The sequence below is a fragment of the Microtus oregoni genome, unplaced genomic scaffold (assembly GCF_018167655.1).
Source record: "Microtus oregoni isolate MIOR12 unplaced genomic scaffold, Mior012 000015F_ref0000493, whole genome shotgun sequence".
Classification (NCBI taxonomy): domain Eukaryota; kingdom Metazoa; phylum Chordata; class Mammalia; order Rodentia; family Cricetidae; genus Microtus; species Microtus oregoni.
Window position 1 is genome coordinate 26,213,894 of NW_024543074.1, and position 23,404 is coordinate 26,237,297.

General features: G+C 52.7%; 1 protein-coding gene across 2 annotated transcripts; it reads left to right on the forward strand.

Moving 5' to 3' along the window:
* The first annotated feature begins 2,571 nt into the window (after positions 1–2,571).
* Positions 2,572–22,893, forward strand: Smtnl2 (smoothelin like 2). Of its 2 annotated transcripts, none has more exons than XM_041665101.1 (8): positions 2,572–3,017; positions 10,019–10,106; positions 10,758–10,997; positions 11,150–11,225; positions 12,138–12,317; positions 13,204–13,321; positions 13,616–13,767; positions 21,770–22,893. In XM_041665101.1, exons 1-8 carry the CDS (start codon positions 2,628–2,630, stop codon positions 21,894–21,896), a joined length of 1,371 nt encoding a protein of 456 aa, XP_041521035.1. In that variant the 5' UTR covers positions 2,572–2,627; the 3' UTR covers positions 21,897–22,893. The 2 variants fall into 2 exon arrangements, with proteins under 2 accessions (XP_041521035.1, XP_041521036.1); XM_041665102.1 differs by having other exon boundaries at positions 2,572–2,867.
* The last annotated feature ends 511 nt before the right edge of the window (positions 22,894–23,404 follow it).

Below are 23,404 nucleotides of genomic sequence, written 5' to 3' on the forward strand. Positions count from 1 at the left end.
CTAATTACTGACTACTGATGATAGTTTGACTGCTGAGGGACAAGACTCTGGGGGGTGGGAGCGATGGTTTGAGTCCTTTACCCTCTAACCTATAGGGAGCCCTAATTTCTGCCTTTGATAGAGTCCCGACTTCTGGTCCCAGAAGTCCTGCTCTGCCCTCCTGCCCAACCAACTCACAGTGTCTTGGAGGGACCAGATAACCTAGCTGAGGCTGGAGAGTATGCCTGCATCCTTGGCAGGTCTCTGCATCTTTGACCTAATCTTCATGGGGTTTCCATCACAGAGACCCATTCACTTTCTCCTGGGAGATCGGAGAGAAGGCTGGACCCCTGATTATCTTCTACCCTAGGCACGCCCAGGAGGTCAGGGACTAACCTGTCCTGGTCCTTCCGAGTCATCCTTTCCTGCCTGGGTTCTGCAAAGGAAAGGTTGAACTTCTCTGACTCCAGGGCTCAGACCTGTAGGGTGGGTAGCTCTATCTGGGGCATAAGCTGTTGTAGTGGCCCCTCTCCAGGTCTCTATCAAAGATTCCACCCAGAGAAAGAATGCAAGGAGCGGTTTGGCTCACCCTGTCCAGACGGCTGCTTGGAACACACACACAGACATGCAACATGCTCGCCTTTTGGCACTTGACTTTCCCATGAAATAATTGCTGGAAAGCTCCTTGGATTAGGTAACCCAGTGTTCCTTCCTGTCCCTGCTCGGGGGAGGGGACCAGCCCTTAGCATCTGGTAGGCTGACCCAGCTCCTAAGGGGGAGGAGGAGGCCAGTTCAGGAGGGTCTGGAGGCTCCCAGATGCCCTTGGAAGCAGAACATGATTATGGGAACAAGCCTTCCAGTTTCTTCCTGTGGACCGGCTCACTAAGCCTGTCCAGGCTTTGGGCTTCCTTCCCCGGGCCCAGAGAAAGCTAATTAGGAAAGTCTTTTTGCACAAAGAATAAGATGTTCTCATTTCTATTTTAAATGTTTACAGCATCTATCATATTGTTATCCTAAGCAACAGTTGCCTCCAGTCTTCCTTCCTTTGGTGGTGTTTGGGGTTTGTAGGAACGGGACTCTCTGGAATCAGGGATAAGAAGAGTGTTGGAGAAAAAGGTTGAAGTTTGGCATGTGGGTAGAGGTCCCTGACTGACTTCTGTGGCTTCTGTGGTGGTGGTGGTGGGGCACATATTAGGTTTTGATCTCCTCATAGAAAGATTTTGGAAATTTGGCCCTAAGCGTCTCCCTGTTTATTCTCAACCCCTCCTGGATTCTTTAACAGGGGGCCTTTGTCACCCTGAATCTTACTGGCTGCTGAGGAGCACACACGCGTGCACGTGAGCGCACGTACACACACACACGCACACACACACACACACACATGCACACACGCATGCACACACACGCATGCGCGCACACATACACACAGGCATACACACACACACACACACACACACACACACACAAGTCCTGGAAGGATGGGAGAGCACTTCACCATCTACCTCCCTCTCCCTGAGATCTCAGAATTGGTGCAAAAAATTGCAGGCGAAAGTCTCACAGGTGAGGGGCTGAAGTGATGGCTCAGCAGTAGCTAAGAACACTAGTTGCTCTTACGGAGAACCCCCAGAGCTCGGCTTCTAAGACACACATGGTGGTTAACAACCATTGGAAACTCGGGTTCTAGAGGATCCCAACACCTTCTTGTGCTTTCTGTGGGCACCAGGCACAAATGCAAACAGGCAAAACACTCATACACATAAAATAAAATAAAGTAAAAATTAACACACACACACCAAAAAACCCGGGGCTGGAGAGATGGCTCAGCTGTTAAGAGCATTGGTTACTCTTCCAGAGGACCCTGGTTCAATTCCCAGGACCCACATGGCAGCTCACAACTGTCTGTAACTCCAGTTCCAGGGGATCTGACACCTTCACATCAATGCACATAAAATAAGTTAAAATAAAAAAAAATGCTGTTAAAAATAAAAAACAAAAAGAACCTCTCACAGGTATTTGCGAACCGGATGGTACCGGGTAGGCCACTGGAGATGCATACAAAGGTGAGTCCGAGCGGTTATACCGGGAATATGTGTGTGTGTGTGCGCAGTTGCTGCTGTTCCTTGAACAGGGGGAAAGGTACCAACCAAAACAGAATCCATGTCCTACTGATGAGAAGTCCTGCTGATGAGAACCTAGAGGGAATGCTTAGCTCTCTTGGTTGTGGTTCTTAAAGCAACGTCCATTTGAGGGCCTTCTTCCTTTGGGTCCCAGCTCTTTCCCCGGGTCGCACACACTCCTCTCGGGCCAGGGAGTATGTATGGAAATCCTTACTCCTCCGTGGATCTGCACTCCAGCAAAAGAGATAGTGAGCTCGCCACGGCTGCCTCTAGGGCCAGACATCTCTCACCAGCGGGGCGAGTCCCTAGGGGCGGGGTGTCCGGGAGCGGGCTTTCCCCGCCCCCTCGGCCCCGCCTCCCCACGCGGCGCCCAGTCCCGGGGCTCTCGGGGTCTGCCCCGCCCTGCTCCCGCCCCTCTAGCCGCCCCTCAGGAGCAGCCAGCCACGGCCCGCCAGTCGCCGTAAGGAGCTGCTGATCGCTGGTCCTCCCCCACGTCCTGCCGGCTGTCGGATCAGTGAGCGCCTCTCGGTCATGGAGTCGACCCCCGACGCCGAGGAGGCGCACACGGTGCGCGAGGCGCTGGGCCGCTACGAGGCGGCGCTGGAGGGTGCGGTGCGTGCGCTGCACGAGGACATGCAGGGGCTGCAGCGCGGCGTGGAGCGGCGTGTGGCCGAGGCGCTGCGCCTGGCCGGCCCCTTGGCTCGCACCGTGGCCGAGCTGCAGCGGGACAACCAGCGGCTGCAGGCGCAGCTCGAACGCTTGACGCGCCAGGTGGAGGCTCTGGGCTTGGCGACTGGTGTGTCCCCTGCACCTGGCACGCCCAGTCCCCCTCCTGCGTCCGCAGTTACAGACCGCGCGCCCCGCCTGGGCACCGCACGCTTCTCCAGCCACGCCACCTTCTCGCTGTCGGGTCGCAGCCAGGTGATCTCCCTTGGCTCAGGGCGCCGGGTGTGAGCGTATGGGAGCGTGCCTGGGGGAGTGGGATGGGGTAGGTTAGGGCCGCCGCTGGTCTACGAGTGCGTGCGCTCGCGAGCGGCCTCTGGTCTGAGAGCTATGCCTCCACCTGCCGCTGGGTCTTGGTAACTTGGGGTTACAGCAGCTCCCCGGAGCTGGAACGAACAGGAGAAACATTGTTTTAGTCGGCCCTCTGCACCTGTCTTGCACCGCCCCCTTCTTTGGAGCCAGGTGGTGTTTGCCTTGAAAGTTGCCCTCACCCCTCTGTCCCATGACCTTAAGAGTTTGGACACCAAGGTTCGGACCTTCATGGTTCACAGTCGCCTGAGCCCTCACCTGCTAGTTGGAATGATCAGCACCCCTTACCTGCCCCCTACATCGGCTCTATTCACGCGTCCGGTGTTGCTGCTTCACTGGGGCCTGACCGCTTAGGTTGTAGATTAACCCCGATTGAGTTGCCGGTGTGTGTGGGTATTCAGGGTTGCAGTCTGGTCCAGGCTGCTCAGCAACTGTGTTTGGAAAACTCACATTGCAGGGGGCAGATCCTTTACTAGGAACAGAGAGGGGGGAACTGGCCTTGAGCTGTGTCTAGATTTCTGGGGTCAGTGACTGGGCAGAGGCTGGCGTGAACCAGTCTTACTACTTTGGGCACGGCCTCCTGGAGTGGCAGGGCCTGATTAGAATGTTTCCATGGTGTGTACAGTGACCCTTAGGTGGGATATTCCATCTTGACCCGGCATGTGCTTTGGGGGTGGATTTCTGGGGCCTGGGTCTCGGTACCCTGCTCCTATCCCCTGCCTTAGTGTATTCTCATTGGTCCTCAGATCTGTGTGGGTTTTGGTCAGGAGGGGACCAGATAAATCCTTGCCCTTGGAGGTCTCAGCCTGGGTGGAGATGGCTCCAGACTGAGCAGCGGCAATAGTGTGAGCGGAGCTGCCCTGGTCCAGACTCTGTCCTTCTGCAGTGTGTATTGCGGAGGGCCTGATGATGGAGGCTCTGGTGTTGCTCTCCTGCTGCAAGTGGGCTCTGTGCATGTTGCCTCGCAGTGGCCAAAAGTGCTCACATGCCAGAGCGGAGCCTTCAGGTGTGTAAGGGAGGCCTGAGTCCTGAAAGCCCTTGGTGTTAGGCAGAGGAGATAGGCTGTGTGGGGGCAACGCTGGTGTCCCAGTGTTTCAAGACCAAGTGTCTAGAAATCTGTCCTCGGAGTGGAATGAGTCACATGTCCCTAGAGTAAAACTGCCACTCTGAGTTCACATGTGCCTGCTACACCTCGTCTTCGTGTTAACACTCTTTTGTAACGGCAGAGGGTGAACAGAGATGAGCCTGTGACTTTTTCCCAGGAGGCGTGAACAACATCTCTTGTCTCAAAAGAGAGCACCCAAGACTGGCTTGCGGACCAATTAGTTTATTGGGGTTATTTACAGGAGCATGGCGCATGGGTGACTCAAAGGCAGCTGTAACATCAAAAGCCCACACTAGCATGGGTGATGACTCATGAAAGCTGCATCCATGGGGCTGCGGCTCCACCAGAGACTCCTTTCCTCTTCAGTTGTTTACTGTGCATACGACCTCAGGGAAGGACCTGGTGTGTCTTTAACTCTCTTAGCTTCCAAGCCTCCTATGTTCAGAGACTTTCCCAAATTTTATGAGCTTTCCCGTTCCCTCTAAGAGAGACTGTCTCAGTTCTAGGAAATAAGCCCCATGGACAACTGCGATGGTCCAAGCAGAAAGGATGAGTCTGAGTCGAGGCTGTGCGGTGTGGGCGAGCTGTCTGGGACGGGAGTCCCAGAGTAGGAGTCAGCAGGCATGAAACAGAGGCAGAGACTTGTGCTGGGGAGACTTCGGAAGAGGCTGGGGTCTGGAAGGATGCTTCAGCCTGTTGGGATTGAGGACATAGGCCCAGGAGCTGCAGAATAGTTTGAGGACCTGAGAAAAGGCCCTGGGACAGCGAGCAGCAAGTATAACTGAGCATCCTGAGTGGAGGATGGCCCTAGAGGCTGCACAGACCGTGGTCACCAGCTCTTTGGACCGGAGGCTACTTCCCTTTGTCTGACTCCCTGATGGACTATGACTGTCCACCCTTACAGGAGCACCCACATAGGTTCTGAGCTAGTTGGTGGTAGAGAGTACGGATTGGTCATGAACAAGGATGATAAAGAGTCCCGAATCGGTGCTTGAAGAAGGGCTGTGTAGTTTCTTATCTTCCATGTCTGTGGCAGGGGCCTTGGTGTGAGGGTCTCATCCGGTAATTACACACCAGTGGTGGCTGCCCCTCTTGGTTTGTGGCCAGACCTTGTGGAGGCAGATATTCTATCCTCCTTTCGAGGAAGCAATGGGACAAGAGGTGGGTTGTACTCAGCATGGAAATATGCTGAAGGGGTTGATCAGTTCATCCACTTTTGAACACACAACCTTAATGGCTGGCATGTGACTAAGACCACCGGTGAGATGATCAAGGAAGCCTTGGAGGAGGGAGAGGACAGGGCGGTCTGGTGAAACTACCGGGGGGGATTCTGCAGGAAGTTTGAGAGACAAGCACTTAGCTTAGAGCCGACAGGAGAGACTTCAAGACATTTACTCTCAGCTGGGCCTCAGTTTCCCTGTGTTTAAACCAAAGTGTGAGCTGGGTGGGTGGTGGCGTCGCATGCCTTTAATCCCAGCACTCAGGAGGCAGAGGCAGGTGGATCTCTGAGTTCGAGGCCAGCCTGGTTTACAGAGTGAGATCCAGGATTGCCAGGGATGTTACACAGAGAAGCCCTGTCTCAGAAAAAAACAAAAACAAACAAAAAAGAGTACATGGTATTCATGCAAAGGACCTGACTTCCATTTTCAGCACCCACACCAGGCAGCTCACAATTGCCTGTAACTCGAGCTCCAGGAGGATCCAATGCCTCTGTCCTCTGCAGGCGCTGGCACCCGCCCCACCCCATACATATAATCAAAAGTAAAATAATAAGCCAAGGGGAATTGGCCTAGCCTATTGGTCCAGCGCAGTGAACGGGCTAGCTGATCTGGTTAACAAAACTGTCTGAAGAGCCATTGCTGTTGTCCATCTGGGAGGAGGGACCCAAGAAGGCTAAGGTGGATGGCTGCAACCCGAGGTCAGACGTAGGCCCAGGAGGCTGGCAGTGAATTGTTCCCTGGAGATGTCATCCTCGGCTAAGCTGGAGCCTCTGGGTCCCCATGGTCAAAGCAATACAGTCCTTTGGTAATAACTGCCAAGAGCCGGGTGTCAGAGGCTCCGTGGTGAGAGAAAGCAGACTCCCCTTATCTGCCTGCCTTTCCCAGAGCCAGTGTGATAAGGGGGCTTAATGCTTTGGGGAGACTTTGGATGGAGTCCTCAAAAGCTGTGGCGTGAGTGGAGATGGGCTGGGGCAGTAGTTTTATCCATCCTAGAGAGGGGTTCTGCCCTATATGGGTTGTGCTGAGCCCACATGTGAGTTCCTGTGTCCCCGTGGCTCTCTCTTGCAATGCTATTTCTTCCCCTCAAAAGAACTGTCAACAACTTTTCAACAAGAGGGTCCCATCTCTCGGCCCCTGAAGCCACATTTATCTCATCCCCACCTCCCCCGCCGAATTCCCAGGCCTGGGCTCCCTCATCGGGCACCTCCCCTTCCCTAAAATGGAGCTGAGACTGTGGGAGTAGGAGGCCAGCGCAACAGGACCCATCCCCAGCCCTGGGGCTCTCCTGGGATTTCTGCTCTGGTGTAAGCACACAGAGGGTTCCCGCAGCCGCTACTGGGCCCCGCTGCCTCAGAGGAAGGCGGTGGCTACCTGGGGAACAGATTAGCAGCCTCAGGGTGGCCATAGGCTTGGGAGAAGAGCTTTCTTCAGCCCAGCTGGGCTCAGGCCTTTCCTTTCCGGGATCTGCCACCTGTGGAAGTCCCACTGGGTGTTCATTTCTGGCTTTGTGCCTTTTTCTTCCTGCCATCTGGCTGAGATGCCTCCAGTGGGGCTTATCCCCTGGGATATAACACTTGTCACGAGTTACCCTCTGCAAGGCCAGGGTGCTTTGTGGACAGAGCCCTGGTTGGCAGGAAGAGACCCCTGACCTCAAATGTTAATTTGATCACTGCCTTCAGCCTCTGTGTGAGATCCAGAGCCTCTTTCTACTACACCAGGCTGGGTTCCCTCTGTATGGTGATGGGTTAGAGGTTGTATTAGAATAGCCCCTTGGCCTGAAGCCTAGCAGAGAGCCCTTTCTCAGGCCAGATGTGGTTGCAGTTTGGGACCAGGGGAGTCAGAAGCAGGGGAACCTTGGAGTCCTGGCTCAGCCCTATACCCCACCCCCCTCTTTGTAGAGACCCCTTAGCAAGACTCTGGCCAATACTGAGATGGTGAAGTTACTTCTGTCCAGTCCTCTGGGGTACCGTGGGGGTGGGGACCCGCAGTGTACAGTGACAGGTGTCTTGGGGGGGGTGGTTGTAGATACTTGCATTCCTGGGAAAATGACTTCACCATCAGTCTGTCCTTTGAGGCCCCTTTCTAGACCTGCGGAACCTGTTGGACAAGAGTGGGGTGGGTGGGGTGGGGGATACAGAGACCCCAGAGCTGCATCTTGCTTGGCCTTGGTGACTGGAGGCTGGGCTTCCAGCTGGAATGACTGGTTCTCTTCCCACTGCTGACTTAGCACCAGGCTTCTAGGGGTGCTTCTCCCCACAAGTTCTGGAGTGCAAGAGACACCAGCTTTCCTATCCTGTGATCCTGAGGGTGGGCTTGCCTCTCCCTTCTTAGATCAGCGATTGAGGGGGTCTCTTGTCTAAAACCTGGGGCACTGGGTTCCGTCCTCTGTTGCCTCCCCAGGACACCACCCTACAGATGGTTACCTCATTTTACCAGAGTCTGTTAGCCTGTGAGTGTGGCCCTGCCTGTCCACCCTGGGAAAACTGGGGTCCCCTTCCCTAGCTTCTCACGTGATCAGGACTTGCCATTGGGGGAGTATATGCAGCAGAGGGTCGTGGATCCCTCCCTCAGCTTCTCCCCAACCTATCTTTTCCCCTGCCCTCCACACCTCTGATTCAGTTTCTGCCATCACTAGTGACCTCTCCTTGGCTAGACACAATGGGCACCTTCTCTCAGCTTGACTTTCCTTTTCTTGACCTCAGGCTCCCTTTGGAACTGCTTCCTTCCCTGGCTCTCTCAGCCTCCTACTGGGTTTCTTCCCACCTCCTGGCTGTGTTCTCTCTTCTCCTGGCTGACAGCCTTCTCTGCTCCCTGACATGCAGGTGCTTATCTGCAAGGCTCCCAGAAGTTGGTGGAGGCCATAACTGCTTCCTGATCACCCATCCTTCCTTTGTTTTACACTTGGTCTCAGATATGCTACCTGATGTCTCAGGTGCCCCTTACGCCATCTTGCCCAGAATCGAAATCCTTGCCTACTCTTCTCCAATATTCCTCAGCAGACCTTATCATCCCTCAAGCCCTGAGCCTGAGCTCCGGAGAGGTTTGGTGGCCTGCCTCCCTTCACATGGGCTCACTCTGCCAGCCAGGTTCCCTTTTCTCCAAAGCATTGCCCTTGGCTTTCTCACACCTTTGTCCCCAGTTCCTCTTTAGGGACTGTGGGGTCGACATGTTATCTGTCCTCTTTAATGCCACCTTTGCTGGGTCTGAAGTGTGTTCCTAAGTCACACCGCTTTAAGTCCAAAGACTCTAGACAAGTAGCTTGAGCTGCAGAATCATGCTGGATCCCGACACTGGGGCCTCTCTGCCTCCCTGCTTTTGTGCCACCAATCATTCTCCTGGGAATAGCTTCTGTCATTAGTGCCTAGCTCCCTGAGGACTTGCTTTGGGTACATTGCCTCAGAGAACCCTCTTTGTCCCTGGGAGGCAGACTGCTTTAGGTATCCCAAGCAGACTCAGTACCGTCTGTGTACCTGCTTGCCCAGTTCCCCACTTGGATGGTGGGCACCTCCAACACTGGCTAGAGGAGGACCTGATTCCTCCGGAGTCAGGGACAAATTGTTGTCTGGGAAGCTTGTGGATCAGGAATAGAATAGCCTGGAAGGGTTGGAGAGGCCCAGCTAGCTCACCACTCAAGCTACCCAGTATGGGATTTTAGCAGAATTCCAGGTTAGGGACAGCTTCTGTCCCCCTTGCTGGGCTGATTGCCCTAACCTCAGGTCCCTAGACTTGCTGAGCCCGTCACACCTTTGCTGGAAAGAGGTGGAGGCATTCTCCTCTGGCTACACTTTCTGACTGCTCACCACCCCAATAACTTCCATAGGCAGTGGGTACCCTTCTCTGAACCCTGAGGGTAGTAGCATCTGTAAAATGGGACTGATGTTTGCTAGATGCTCAAATCCCAAATGCCACTTGCATAGTCTGTGCCTGCTCTTGATCCAAGACCCAGAGAAGATGGGCTATGGCCCCGAAGACCCCAGGATTTCCTCTGACACCCTTCTCTTGGTTTGTTCCTGTGTCCCAGCCCTGCTGTAGCCCTCGGAGGCTGGAGGGTGTGTAGAGCCAACCAGATCTGCACACTCTGTATGTCTGGGGGAACTCGTATGTTTCTGTGCCTAGCAGAAAAGCCGCAGGGAGCCTTATTTGGCTCCTTGTCCATCTTTGGTTCTAAAGAACCTTGCACCTTACCATTTCAGCTTCTTCCATGTGGATAGTCCTAGCTGGGGGGTACAGAAGCCTGTGCCTCCCACTAATCATCTGGTGTGTGTGTGTGCATTCATCCCTAACACACTGCTTCTGAACTTGTAGCCTTTATCCTCAGCCTTCTTGGGCTCTGAGATGAGCCTCTCAGGTTGTGCAAGTTTCTGAAACTAGATGGATTCATCTTTTTCCTCTGAACCATTGCTCATTGTACCTTCTGGGGGGATCCTTTCTTCCCCAAATGAAGGAGGTTTTCACCACCGAGCCAGAAGGGGTTTGGGGAAGTACCTTTAGGGTGGGCAGTTGATGGGGCTTTGTGGTGGGCAGCTGGTTCCCACTGATGGGTAGTGGTGTTGGTGCCTCCACAGAGCGTGGAACAGGATGAAGCCTGTGATCTCGAGGTGAGACGAACTTCGAACTCGTGCATCATGGAGAACGGACACCAGCTGGGTGCAGGTAGGACCCCACGGCAGAAGGGAGGTGGCTGGCTAGGTTAGCGGTTCAGGCATCTGTGCCCGTCATTTCTTGCTTCTGGGGGCAGGTGCTTGAGACTGAACCCCACCGGGCAGAGAGACTGCAAGGGAAACTTTTAAAATAAAGAGAGCTAGGCACAGTGGCACACACCTCTAATCCCAGCACTCAGGAGGCAGAGGCAGGCGGATCTCTGTGAGCTTGAAGCCAGCCTGGTCTACAGAGTGAGTTCCTGGACAGGCGGGGCTACCTAGTGAGACCCTGTCTCAGAAAACAAAACAAAAAGTAAATAAAATATACAGAGAAATGGGAGTTCAAGGGAGCGAGCTTCCCTATTTCTGGAAGAAAGCAAGCAGAGGCTGAGAAGTCGTCTGTTCTTAGAAGTGGGTGGACTGACAGGCAATTTAGATTTACTGAGCTGGCATCTGGGGAAGTTGAGGAGAATCAGGTCTGAGCGGCTCTGTAAGACTTACATGGTAACGGAGGTGAGCGAGGCTGGAGTAGTCAGAGGCTTCCTGAAGGAGCTGGGAGGAAGACTCAAGAGAGCCAAAAAAACCCTCCTGGCCTGAAAGTAGGGGAATCTGAGGCTCCTGTGGCCGCCTTAGCTGACTTATCTTGTTTGGTCACATGTTACAGGTTCAGCCAATGGATCCTCGGAGGTCCAAACCTCCTCAGCCCCAGAGCCCCCTAGGCCACGTCCTGTGAGCCTCTCCTTGCGGCTGCCCCACCAGCCGGTCACAGCTGTCACCCGAGTCTCTGAGAAATTCTCTGGGGAGACCTCAGCTTCAGCTCTGTCACCCACATCTGCCGCCATTCAGGGCGCCTTCAGCCCCAGCCCTAGCGAGGCCATCAGCCCCTGGACTCCTAGTCCCACTGGTATGAAGGGAGAGTGGTTTGGGGACCAAATCCCGCCGCAGGGTGGGTGAGAGAGGACAGTGCCCGGGTGGGGGTTGGCAGGATACTCAGGTCAGACCCCAGCCCACCTCTGCCACCACATTCCCTGTTTCTGTCTTTCTTTGGCCCTATAGAGAAAAATTCCTCTTTCATGCGGTCCTTGTCTGGCTCTGGGTATGGAGCGGTGACAGCAGGCAATCACAAGGACAGGTGAGTGTGTGGCTGCCCCGGCTGTTCTGCTCTGCCTAGGACTGAGCTGTGGAGCTCTCTCTGGGCTGACTGTCTGGGCTCACTTTGCAGAACTAGAGCAGTGGACTGGCAGGTGGGGTTGCAGCTGGGAGGGAGGTGACCAAGGAGGTTAGTAGGCATAGGCTCAGTTGCAGATTGGTTAGCTTCTCTGGTCTGCAAAGCAAATCCATTAAAAAGTTTCAGGCATGCATGCGCGCACTTGTGTGTGTGTGTGTGTGTGTGTGTGTGTGTGTGTGTGTGTGGTGTGTGCCGGGGTCTCAGCTTCTCTGGGAGGTGGGAAGGATGACATTTGACTTTCTGTTTTCCATTCTGGCTGGGAGCTCTTAATGAATTACTTTCTGCCATAGGAAGAGCAGGGTCTTCCTTTGGGGTAAGCCTAACTTGAGTTGACTCACTGGACGTGAGAATGGGGGCAGGGTAGCAAGCAAGATGGATTTTTTTTTTTAATAATAAAAGGAGAATTGAGACTTCCTGGCAGATTGTTCCAGGGTGAGAACAAAGAGGGTCCTATCTAAATGTGGAGGAGGAGGGGACCTGGCTCTGACTCTGAGTATACCCCTTGCCCTCCCCAGGCATTGACACCAAGGGGTAGCTCTTGTGCCTTGAGAGGGGCCCACTCTACCTCCCTAGTTGGGCTCACTGGCCAGGTATGCCACCAATTGCTGCTCAGTTCAGAAAACCTGCAAAACCAGTTAGGACCTGAGCAGGTGGGACCCGCTCCCCCCACTGCCCCTCCGAGGTCTAGGGGTCTGTCATAGGTATAGGCTGTCTGCCTCACTGATGGACACTCAGTATTTGCGTTCCACCTGGGGCCCAGCGGAGGGCCTAGTGAGGGCCAGTTCTGTGTTCCTGACTTCATGATTCTCTCCGTAGCCCTCCACTGGTGACCCCACCACAGTCACCCCCATCCTCGCAGCCTCCAGCGATGACTCAGGCCCCTCGCCAGGGAGAGCGACGCAGGGAATTGGTGAGGTCGCAGACACTGCCTCGTACCTCAGGGGCACAGGCTCGGAAGGCGTTGTTTGAGAAGTGGGAGCAGGATACAGCAAGCAAGTATGGATACTCACTCCCAAACTAGCTTGATGGGCTTTCAGAGTGGGCCCAACCACAGCCGTGGTCACGCAGGCAGGGCGTAGAGAGTCTTGCTGGGCTCTGGCTATTTCCTGGTGGGGTGTTCTGAGATCAGGTTTCTCAGGCAGAACTCAAGGTCAGGGCTATTTTATAGAGGTGACTGAGGTTGAGGAGTTCCTTTTGTAGGGAGAAGAGGGCTGTGGGCTTGGGACCAGGCCAGGCAAGGGAGAGATGCTCCCCTCCATTTGCAGACAGCCCTGTCTTCTGGTCCCTCTGTGTTCCTAGGCCACCCTTGCCCTTGAATTGTTGCTTTTTCATTTTCTGGGCATGACCTGGGAGCCTGACAGGGGAGGCCTAGCTGCACGGCTGGCTTTGCTTAAGGATTGAGGAAATGACACCATGGGACCCAGGCCCTCGCCAGTTGCTCCTTACTAGAGATGAGGTCCTTAGACCACACCTCCTTTGCACGTTTATTCGGTGCTCTTGTCAGTGTTGATGCCCGCTGAGTGCAGGCCACGGCCTGTGCTTCTGTGATGCTCTTCAGTCCTAGTGAAGAATCCGATGTATCCTGCCTTTGGGTACTACGGAAGCCTAGAAGGAAGGCAGGATGGAAGGGATGGAAAGGGTGTTCAGGAAGAGGGTGGTGGGTCCATGCCATTCAAAGGTCTCAGGATTACCCAGGGATCCCTGCTTCATGTGGGACTCTTCACAGGGGTCCTAGAAAGCTGGGTGTGGCTACGAGGCTGCATGGCTGGTGTGCGGCACTGGGCTGAGGACACAGCTGTAGCATGTGGATTGAGTACTGACCAGAAGGTATAGGAATGTCCTCTCTGTTGGCTCCCACAGCAGGCTTGCCCTCTCTCCACAGGGGCAAAGGTGAGACCAGGGCCAAACTAAAGCGGTCCCAGAGTTTCGGTGTGGCCAGTGCCAGCAGCATCAAGCAGATCCTGCTAGAGTGGTGCCGTAGCAAGACCGTGGGCTACCAGGTGAGTGGGCCAAGGCAAGCCGGGCATCTCGCCTGATCTCGCCAGCGGGGGAAGATCCTGCCAGGCTGGGGAGGGATGAGAGCCGGAGGACTCATGCCTTCTGAGCGGTACCCAAGCCACCCACAACACATGCTTAGGAATTCTACCTGAGCAGACGGGTGTAGCGCACTTCAAGGGTGAATGCAGCAGCAACCGTTTGTTGCTCAGTGGGCTGAGGCTGGAGAATCTGCTCAGAGTTGAATGGGGTTGTCAGGAGTGGGGGTCCCTGCTGACCTCCACTCTCCCTGCTTGCAGCATGTGGACCTGCAGAACTTCTCCTCCAGCTGGAGCGATGGCATGGCCTTTTGTGCCCTGGTGCACTCATTCTTTCCCGATGCCTTTGACTATAATGCGCTGAGCCCCACCCAGCGGCAGAAGAACTTTGAACTGGCTTTCACCATGGCTGAGTAAGTATGGCCGGTCCCGCTGGCTATTGGTCCTAGCCTAGACCCTGAGCACAACTTCTGCCCTGGGTAAGGTCAGGACACACAGGACAGTACTTTACAGTGAACCGGGGGGCCTTGAGGCCACCCAGTCTGTCTGTCTCTTATCTTAATGGGAAGACAGGTTGGTGAAAGATGTGCCCAGGCCCACACATTACTCGGTGCTGGAGCTGTTTCTGCTGTGCCCTGCTCCTTGCTGGGGTGTTTAACCTCTGCTGTACAGTGTGGAAAACCAGCCACAGACAGAGCTTGAGGGGCAGTGGGGCCGGGGCACTGTGTACATCCTCTCAGGCTGTTGTTGGGAAGGTCCTCAGCAGGGAACTGGGATTGCCTGGTATATTTGAAAAGTAGATTATGTTTCCCTAAATACTGTCATAGCATGGACTGTGAGATTACCTCTTGTTTTTTGGTTGTTGTAACAGAACATTGGAAGCTAGGTGAGGGTTATTTTGATGCCCGGCTGTAGGCTGGACATTCACGATCATGGTGCTGGGGTCTGCTTGGCTTCTGTGAAGGTTTCATGTTGCTTCAGCTCCTGATGGAAAAGCCAAAGGCCAGGTGTCACCTGTGCCAGACAGGAGGGGACAAAGGGCACATGGCACTTTGTAACAACCTCTTCTTGAGATAACTAACCCACTTGTGAGAACCACATTAATCCCTGCATAAGGGTGGATTCCTGACGATTTAATGACTCTGAAGAGCCCCACCACCTTTCAACACCATCATAGCGGGGATCAAGCCTCAACATGTGTTTGGGTGGGGGCAAGCCATATTCAAACCATGACACTTGTCTTGTATGTCCCACTCATAGGAGAGGACCCGGGGGAAGGCAGTGCAATTCTGGAATCAGGATGTGCTTGGAAAACCCGTTTGGGATCTGGTTTTTGGCTAAGAGCAACAACCCTCAGCTCATGAGAGTTGTCAGGACCCTGTGGGACACAGGCGTGTATTCCAGCTGGGCAGGGCGTGTATTCCAGGTGGGCAGGGCGTGTATTAGTTACTTTTTTATTGCAACAACAAAATATCTGATAAAGACATCCAAGGAAAGAAGGTTTGAAAGGATTTTTTTTTCTTTTTTCAAAATTTATTTATTTATTTCTTTATTGGTTCGCAGTTTGAAGGAGGCAAAGGCAACAGGGGTATGAAGCAGCTGGTCACGTGACCACAGGCAGGAAGGAAGGAGAGAGAGAGAGAGAGAGAGAGAGAGAGAGAGAGAGAGAGGGAGAGAAATATTCTGGTCCTCCATGCATTTGGTGCGTTTTACTTGGTCTGGGGACTCCCAGCCCGTAAGGCCGAGCCACCCACATTCAGGATGGATCCTCTCTTCTCGGTTATACCTCTGTGGAAACATTCTCGCAGACACACCCAGAGGTGTGCTGCCGTGGGGACTCTAAATCCAGTCGAATTAACAACAGAGAACAGTCATGGGGTGTGCTTATTCTAAAGACTCTGAGGGTGGGGGCAGGAATAGGAGACGGGGGGGGGGCAGGTGCGGTGGGGCAGCACCCTCTCCAAAGCCACATTATCTCTCAACACCATTCCCTTAAGGCCTGTGCCTCAGCACAGTTTGGGGTGAGTTCGGGTGAACACCAACCATATTCAAACCCTGGTATCTGCCTTCCGTGTAGTACTCTGGGGTTAGTTGGGGGAGAGTGCTATAAACCCTGGGCCCGCTGTTGCTGGATGTTGAGACTGCCTGAGACCATCTAAGCTGTGGACGTGAGGATGCATCTGGATCACTGTGACCTTGCTGTGAGGGGCCTGCTCAGAGAAACTCTGTCTGTGCCCCCAGGGCATCATCGTAGGCTCCAGAGAACACGGACAGTAATCCTGAGGGCTCCCTGTCGCTTTCTGAAGAGTGGAGAGAAGGAAAGGCAGCTCTGGAGTTACTGTTCATTATGCCTTGTGCCTCATGTTGCGGCCTCTGAGGGACCACATTTGTCCTGGTTGAGCCCTCGGGTTCCCCATCTTCATTTGTCCTCAAGTGATGGGGTTGAGGGAGGCTCCAGCTCAGGTTTTCCTTGCTATCTTCATTCTGTTTCCGGCCCAAGCACCTAGTCCTGGTCTTCTAAACTAGGACCTGAGCCTGGACAGGGAAGGAGGGGATGGAGACAAAGGACCTAATAACCCATGCTTGGTATTGGAAGCTTGCCTGGAGCCACAGCCCCTGTCCCTCTCTAGGGTAGAAATGCTCACTATAGGGGCAGAATGGTCGCCATGGCTTGGAGTTCCTCAACCTGAGGCTTGGGGATAGGGGCCCATGCCTGCTGTGTTGATTTGGATTCTAGGTCCCTTTGGGGTCAGAGGAACGCCTTGTGTACTTTCAAAGCCTTCCCTTTCTTGGCTGCTTGGGATTAGCTGTCATCCTAATAGCAGAAACAGCTTGGGCGAGTGTGTTATGCAACTGGATCCAGACGATGGTGGACTCAAGCCAAGTGTCGCGGCATGATGCTGGGAGGGGTGGTTCATAGGAAGAGGCCCAGCTGCTTGAAACTCAGGAATGGCGGCTGTCAAAAATCAGACAAGAATGTATGGGATCAGGGCTCCTCATAGGTAACCTAAAATTCAACCTTGGTCAGAGAGGTCAGGCTTGACTTACAGAATTCTTGAAGCCTAGAAGGCTAAGCAATGCCAGCATGCCCTGACCACCCTTGGTCACCTGTATCCCAGGACCCAACTGGCTTGTGGTAGGGAGAGGGACAGTCTTGAGCAATGTGTTAGTGCCCCTGTGCCCCAGGTTCTAAGGAACACAGCTTCTCTGGGCAGTTAGGCAGAGTGTCTCCAGGACTTGTTTTCCCAGCAGGAGATTTGTGAGCACAGGCTCCAGACTCCACACAGATGTTTCTTCTATTCTCAACTTGGGGGGAGGGTGGTGGCTGGGCCAGGCTTTGGCTCCCTTCTCTCCCCAAGCAAACAGCAGGATAGGACCTTGGCCCTGCCTCCCTGTGGCCTGAGTCTGCTCCCATTTGGGGAGGGGATCAGGGTGTGATGGAACCTCTGAGGTGAATTCTGGGTTTTGTTTTGTTTTTTGTTTTTGTTGACTGCAAAGAGCGGGGAGGGCCATCAGAGGCAGGTCTGTGTGGGGAGCTTACTCAAAGCCTGGGAAGGGACCTCCCCTTATGAGTCATCTGTGAGATTATCTCTCAGGTATAAGGGAGAGAGTCTGTGGAGGTGGGCTTGCTCCCCAGGGCCTCCTGGGAAGGCAGCTGCTTGGATCCCTAGTTTCCTGGACAGTAGCTAACTGGAAAAGCTGCATGGGATACCTGCCTAAGATTATTGGAGCCAACGTCAGCACCTTGGGTTAGCCAGCAACATCTCAGTGAATACATGGTACCCTTGAAAGTCATCAGGAGCCACTAATGCGGAGGATGGCTCGAAAAGACTGTTTCAGGAGCAGGCAGCTGAGAGGAGCCTGGTGTCCAACCAAGGCATGACCTTTAGAAGAGAAAGGACTGGACTGGGTGTAGTGGTGGGTGCCATCAGGAGGCAGAGGCAGGTGGATCTCTGTGAGTTCAATGCCAGCCTGGTCTACAGAGCAAGTTCTAGGACAGCTAGACCCTGTCTCAATGCCCCCCTTTGTCCCCTCAAAAGAGAAAAGACCTGTTCATGTTCTCAGACTATTCATCTAGGAAAGGAGGTGCTTCCAGAACTTACGAGCAAGTATCTTTAGGGCACAAAATGCTGCTCGTCCCTCCCCTCCATAGTTTCTGGGCCCAGCCGTTCCTTGAATCCTAATCTGTGTGAGTGATTCCTTGCTGACAGCAACAGCATCCCTTGCCTGACAGGTGTTCAGGGCTTGGAACAGGGGCAGACCAGCTCCTTTTATGGAAGGGGCAAAGCAGGGCGGGTGGCTGACCCTTCTGCACCTTTCCTTCCCACCCCTGCCCATAGCGCAGGAAGCCGCAGCACTCCCAGCCCAGGGCTTCCCACTTGCCCTGCGTGGAATGCGCCTGCTCTCCGGTTACACCCAGCAGAAGGGGCTTGAGCGCTATTTGTAGTGCCCATGTGTCTCCGTCTAAAACAAGACAAGAGGCAGCAGTCCCACCTCTGGTCTGCATTTAGGACAGTCTCAAAAATTACCCCTAGCCCCTCCTCCATGGCCTGGGGTAGCTGAAGATACAATAAAGAGTAAAAGAAACCCTGCAAGGTGCATATTAGTAAGCTAGTGTCATCCTTGCTTCAGGTGACTTCAAACATCACTTGAGCTCTGTGGACTTTTCCATGTAGTTTGGATTATTTAAAATAAGCACGGGCCATTTTAACAAAAGCACATTTAAGAAATGTAAAGGCCAATTGGGGCCTCTATGACTTTGAGACTTGTATCTTTTGATAAAAAAGTTAGCAGTAACTGTCACTGTCTTGTATTCTGTCTCCTGAGAGATAGGTGGCTGGCTGCCACACACTCAAGCAAGTGCCCTGTGCTTTCCTATTTGGCAGTTGGAGGAGTATTGTTGCCATTGTAGCTGGTACCACAGTGTCCCTGAAGGAGCATGTTCTATCAGCAGGGGCAAGTTGGAGTGAAAGGAAAGTGTCCCTAAGGGTCAGCTGTGGGCCAGACGATGGCATCAAAGGCAAGGTGTTGGGCCTGGAAGCTGGAAGATTTGGAGTTCCTCAGAGAGGGAAGAGAGTGAAGGGCAGAGGTGGGTTAGGGGAGAAAGTGCTGAGAGTTGGTGGCTACATGTTGCATGTTGAGAATCTCTTTCTTAGAAACTGCATCCGCCCGCATCTGCTCAACTTAGAAACAGCAGTGGGATGGGGTGGGGACTGGTTCTCTGTTTGCCTGCAGGGAAGACCAGCATCTTGTCCATGCCTTGCCATCAGGGCAGTAGAGGGTGACACCAGGGTGAGGCCTTGCCTTCCATTTTTGTGGCTACCCTTATTTGGAAGACTTGCTTCCTGGGGAGGGCATGGGGTATTGGCTGGAGCGTGTTCGAAGCCTCTAGAAGAAGGAGGGGTTTGTTTGGTGTCTTTTGCACAGGTCAGAAACATCTGGAACAAGCCAGCAACTCTGAGTAACCATGAAGTGGGCTGGAGAGGCGTCAGAAGACACTCGAGTTTCCTCCGTGCTCTGGGAGGGACAATTAAGGAAACAAATTTCAGATTAGGGAAAGACACAGGTGCAGAAGTTCTATTCGAACATGTGAAGGGCTTTCTTGTGGTGGGGAAGTTAGCCAAAGACAATCTTGTGGGAATAAGAGATAAAATGTACAAGGAAGTGAAGGAGCGTTTGTGCCTTAGGGACGAGTTCCTGGTGACCACAGCCTCCTGCAGAGGGGTCAGAACAGTCCTGGACCTGGGGGAGGGGGAACACGTGGAAGGAGAGCCTTCATGGGGACAAGGTGATGTGTGAGTTCTCTTCCAAAGCAGAGGTCCTTTAGGACTGTCGTCACTTACAATGAGAGACCATCAAAGTGACCATTGAAGCTACCACTGACAGGGATGATCCTATAGACGCATGTGGGGCTGGTTTGAATTCACCTGAGGGTTTCTGAGTAGCAGGCTTTAGAGAGAGAGTATGTGGGAATCTGGGGTTCCCCTGGCAATGTGGGGGTGGGGTGCCAGATGACAAGTAATAGCACTGGAAGATGAACTCAGGTCCCCAGCCTCTGAAGAACTCAAGAAGTTTCAATTCTTGGCCACGGAGCACCCTTGCATGCCTCCATCTCTGACACCAAGCCCAGCCTTTGTCTGTTTTGGGGGGAAAGAGTGCCAAACTCACTTGTCACCTCCATGTAACCTCTGGGTTCCCATACAGGTCACCCTCTGCAGCCCCAGGGGGAGGTGAGAGGCAGGGATGGGATCCGGAACAGATGTCTCCATTTCGCCTTGACATTTGGTCTCTGGCCAGCTCTCTAGAGCAGAGCTCAGTCGTGCTAATGTTACAGTCTTTGTCTGGGTGGCACGCAGCTCAGGGAGCCAGCCTGTAAAAGTGTTGCATGAATTGCGTTGAGCTGGCTACAAGTTCTGGGATGGGTCTGAGGATCCCTGATTTGCCTGTTGGGGTCTCCCATCTGGCTGGGCTCTGGGGAGCAAGGTACATAAACCTCCCAACCAGCCTGCTGGAGTTGGGTGAGCAGAGGTGGATCCTGACTGACTGCCCAGGAAATGAACATGGACGGGTGGAAGGAATGTCAGCGCTGGCATCTGAGCTAGCAGTTTATAGTTCACAACCAGGCCTCTTTTTCCCATTATCTGCTCTGCAGAGAGGCGAGAGAGAGGAGGGGGGAGGTATACACATGAATGTGTGCTTGTGTGTGCCCATGTGTGTGCATGCTGATGCCCGAGGTAGGCGATGGTGGTTTTTCTCCTTAGTGACTTGAGACGGGGTCTCTCGCTGAACTGGCAGCTCACGGTTTCAGCTAGGCTGGTTAGCCAATGAACTCCTGAGATCTGCCTGGCTTTGCTCCTGCAGTGCTGGGATTAAAGGCATGGGCAGCTTTTTATGTGGGTGCTGGGGATTTGAACTCAGGGCTCCACGCTTTCATAGAAAAGGCCCACAGAGCCATCTCCCCAGGAGCTATTCTAGTGGTACTTTGACACTTTTTTCTTTAAGATATGTACTTAAGATTTGTTTTTATTTATGTGTATGTATGTGTCTGTTTATACATGTTCATATGTACGCAAGTTGCCCAAAGATGACGGAAGGGCATTAGTTCTTCAGTGTTTTTGATATAAGGTGTGTGGAACCCTTGAATGCAGAGTCTGTGGTTACAGAGGGTCAACAGCATTATGTTTTTGCTGAGTTCTGGTTAAACATCACCTTCCTTACTGTGGCTCATGTGTGTGCGTGTGTGCACGCATGTGTGTAGGCCAAAGGACAACTTAGGTGTCATTCCTCAGGTGCCTGGAGCTCATCAAGCAGCCTGGGCTGGCCAGTGCGCCCCAGGGATTTGTTTGTCTCTAACTGCCTCTCCCCTCCCCCTCCCCCTGTGCTGGGATTACAAGTATGCACCACCATGCCTGTTTTTTTGTTTTTTGTTTTTGTTTTTTTTAAAAAAACACATGGGTTTTGGGAGTTTCATCAGGTCCTTGTGTTTGCAAGGCAAGCACCGAAAGAGCTATCTCTCCAGCCCCATGAGTCATATCTGTTTTGCTTTGTTTTTAAGATAGAGTCTCATTGTGTAACTCTGGATGGCCTAGAACTCACCATGTTGATCAGGCTGACCTCATACTTAGAGATCCATTTGTGTCAGCCTTCCAAGTGCTAGGATTAAAGTTGTGGGCCACAATGCCTGACTGGATCAAGTTTGGTTTTTTTTTTATTAATTTTAAAAATTATGTATAGATGTGTTTGTCTATATGTCTGCATGTGGTTATGTGTCCGATACCCTGGAGTTACAGATGGGTTTTGAGTCATTTGATGTGGGCACTGGGAACTAAGCTCAGGTCCTCTGGAAGAGCAAGTGTTCTTAACCCCTGAGTCATCTCTCCATCCCCTGGGTCTTTTTTTTTTTTTTAAAGTTTAAAAGACTATTTCAGAGATGGGCATGAAGGCACATGATCATAATCCCCTCATTTAGGAGATTGAGACAGGAGGATCATGAGTTTAGGGCTAGGCTGGGCTACACAGCAAGCTCCCATCCCCCAAAACCAAAACTAACTAATTAACTAACCAACCAACTAAATAAATAAATAGATAGATGCATGCTGTTTGAGGAAGCCTATGGGTGAATTTATCATTTTTCTTTAATTTTACATCTCCGTTCTTGCTGACTTGCCATGTGGTGTGCGTGTAATAGCCCTACTTCCGTGTGACCTACATAGGGGGTTTGTGGCTGTGGGGGTCTGGAAGTGAGGCAAGAGCTCAGCAGCTCCCAAGGCTCTCTGGAGCTTTCCCATTCTTTTTTGGTGTGCATGTGAACACCACAGGCTCCTGGCGAATTCTGTTTGGGGACAGTGACAGTAGCCCAGTGTGGGGGCTGGTTGTTCTCTGGGACCGCGTCCTGATGGGGCCTTTGTGTTTCAGGAACCTGGCCAACTGTGAGCGCCTCATCGAAGTGGAGGATATGATGGTGATGGGCCGCAAGCCGGACCCCATGTGCGTCTTCACCTACGTGCAGTCTCTCTACAACCATCTGCGTCGCTTTGAGTGACGCTGGCAGCCTGGAGAGGCCAGGAAGAAACGACCGTGGGGTCACTCATGGTCCCCAAGGCAGCATAACCTCCAGGGAGCCTCTGTGGTGTGAGCTGCTATTGGTTCTATGGCGTGTGACCACTCACCCCTCACACTCAGTTCCTGATTAAAAGCATTGATGAGGCTAAACTGAGCCCCACAGCCTCCTCACAGCCAAGGGCTCAAAGGAAAAACTCTAGAGTCAGAGAAATTGGTGCTAAGCAATGATCTTCCTGCAGGGAGCGCTAATGTTTCCCTCTGGTGAATTTGATTCATTGGCTTGACAGGGTTCTACTGATTATCAAGTTTTCTTCTTCTTATTTTCTTCTTCTTTTTTTTAAATCAAAATACCCGGAGTTTTTTACTTCCTCATACTGTTTTGGGATCCTTTTTTCCCCTCCCTCTGGGCCACTGCTAGGAAACAGACTCAAGTTTTTGGGAAGAAACAATCGCACCCACGTCCTGGGTGGCAGATGACCGTTATATCACCTCTCCGCTGTGGCGAGGTGGCAGGGTTCCTACCTAGGTCCAGAAGGGCTTCTGGCATCCCAAGAGAACCCACAAGTGTTCAGTTAAGAGAAGGTTACCTGGGCAGTGCCAGGGAGGAAGGCTAGGCTCCTTCGAGCTGAGAGTTCCCATTCGCTCCAGGTATTTGTAAGATGGATTTCATCTGTACCACTAGCCTGTTTGTACATAAAAGATGTGTCAAACTTTGCTTGGGTTTGTTATTTCTGTTTGGGAGATGGGGATGAGGCTTGGGCAATAAGAGACTGCATAGATTTAAACAAAGATCTACTGAAACCATACCTTAATTGTTGATGTATTTAAAACCTCTTGCCTGGGAGGCTGAAAAATGTCATCTGCTGTCTACTACTGCGCTCATCCCTCAGCCCTCTCTGTGTTTCTGAAGAACTGTGAACAGGCAATTTACCCCTGCAGATCTGTCCCTTTGATATTGGCAAATATATTATGATAAAAAGTGGCCCAGGGTTGATGGTTTTGAGTGATCACTGGTTTTTGTGTGTTTCTTTTGTTTTATTTTTTACATGCAAAGGGCCAGCGGGGTGTGTGTGTGTGTGTGTGTGTGTGTGTGTGTAGAACCCAGGTCCTTGACTGTGCAGGCAAGCTCTCACCCCTGAGCCCCACCTCTTCTCTTACCCCAGGGGTGGTCCCTTTCATGCAAGCCCATCGAGGAGTGCTGGTTTCATTTCACAGATGTTTGGCAGTGGAATTTAAATTAAAAAAAAAAACCCATTAGATTCCACAATGCTGCAGCCCTTAGCTTATTCTCCCCCAAGATTGAAGATTCATTTTATAATTGAGTTGGATTTTAGCCACCAACTGCTAAAACCTCCCTTGAAGGACCTAATGCAATCCTTCATTTCATGCAGCCCCCTCTAAGTGTTAGTGTGCTTTTGTGGGTGGGGTCACCCCTGTGTCCCAGGTGCTGAGTATTTAGGACTCTATGGCAGAACTTGTGGCTGACTT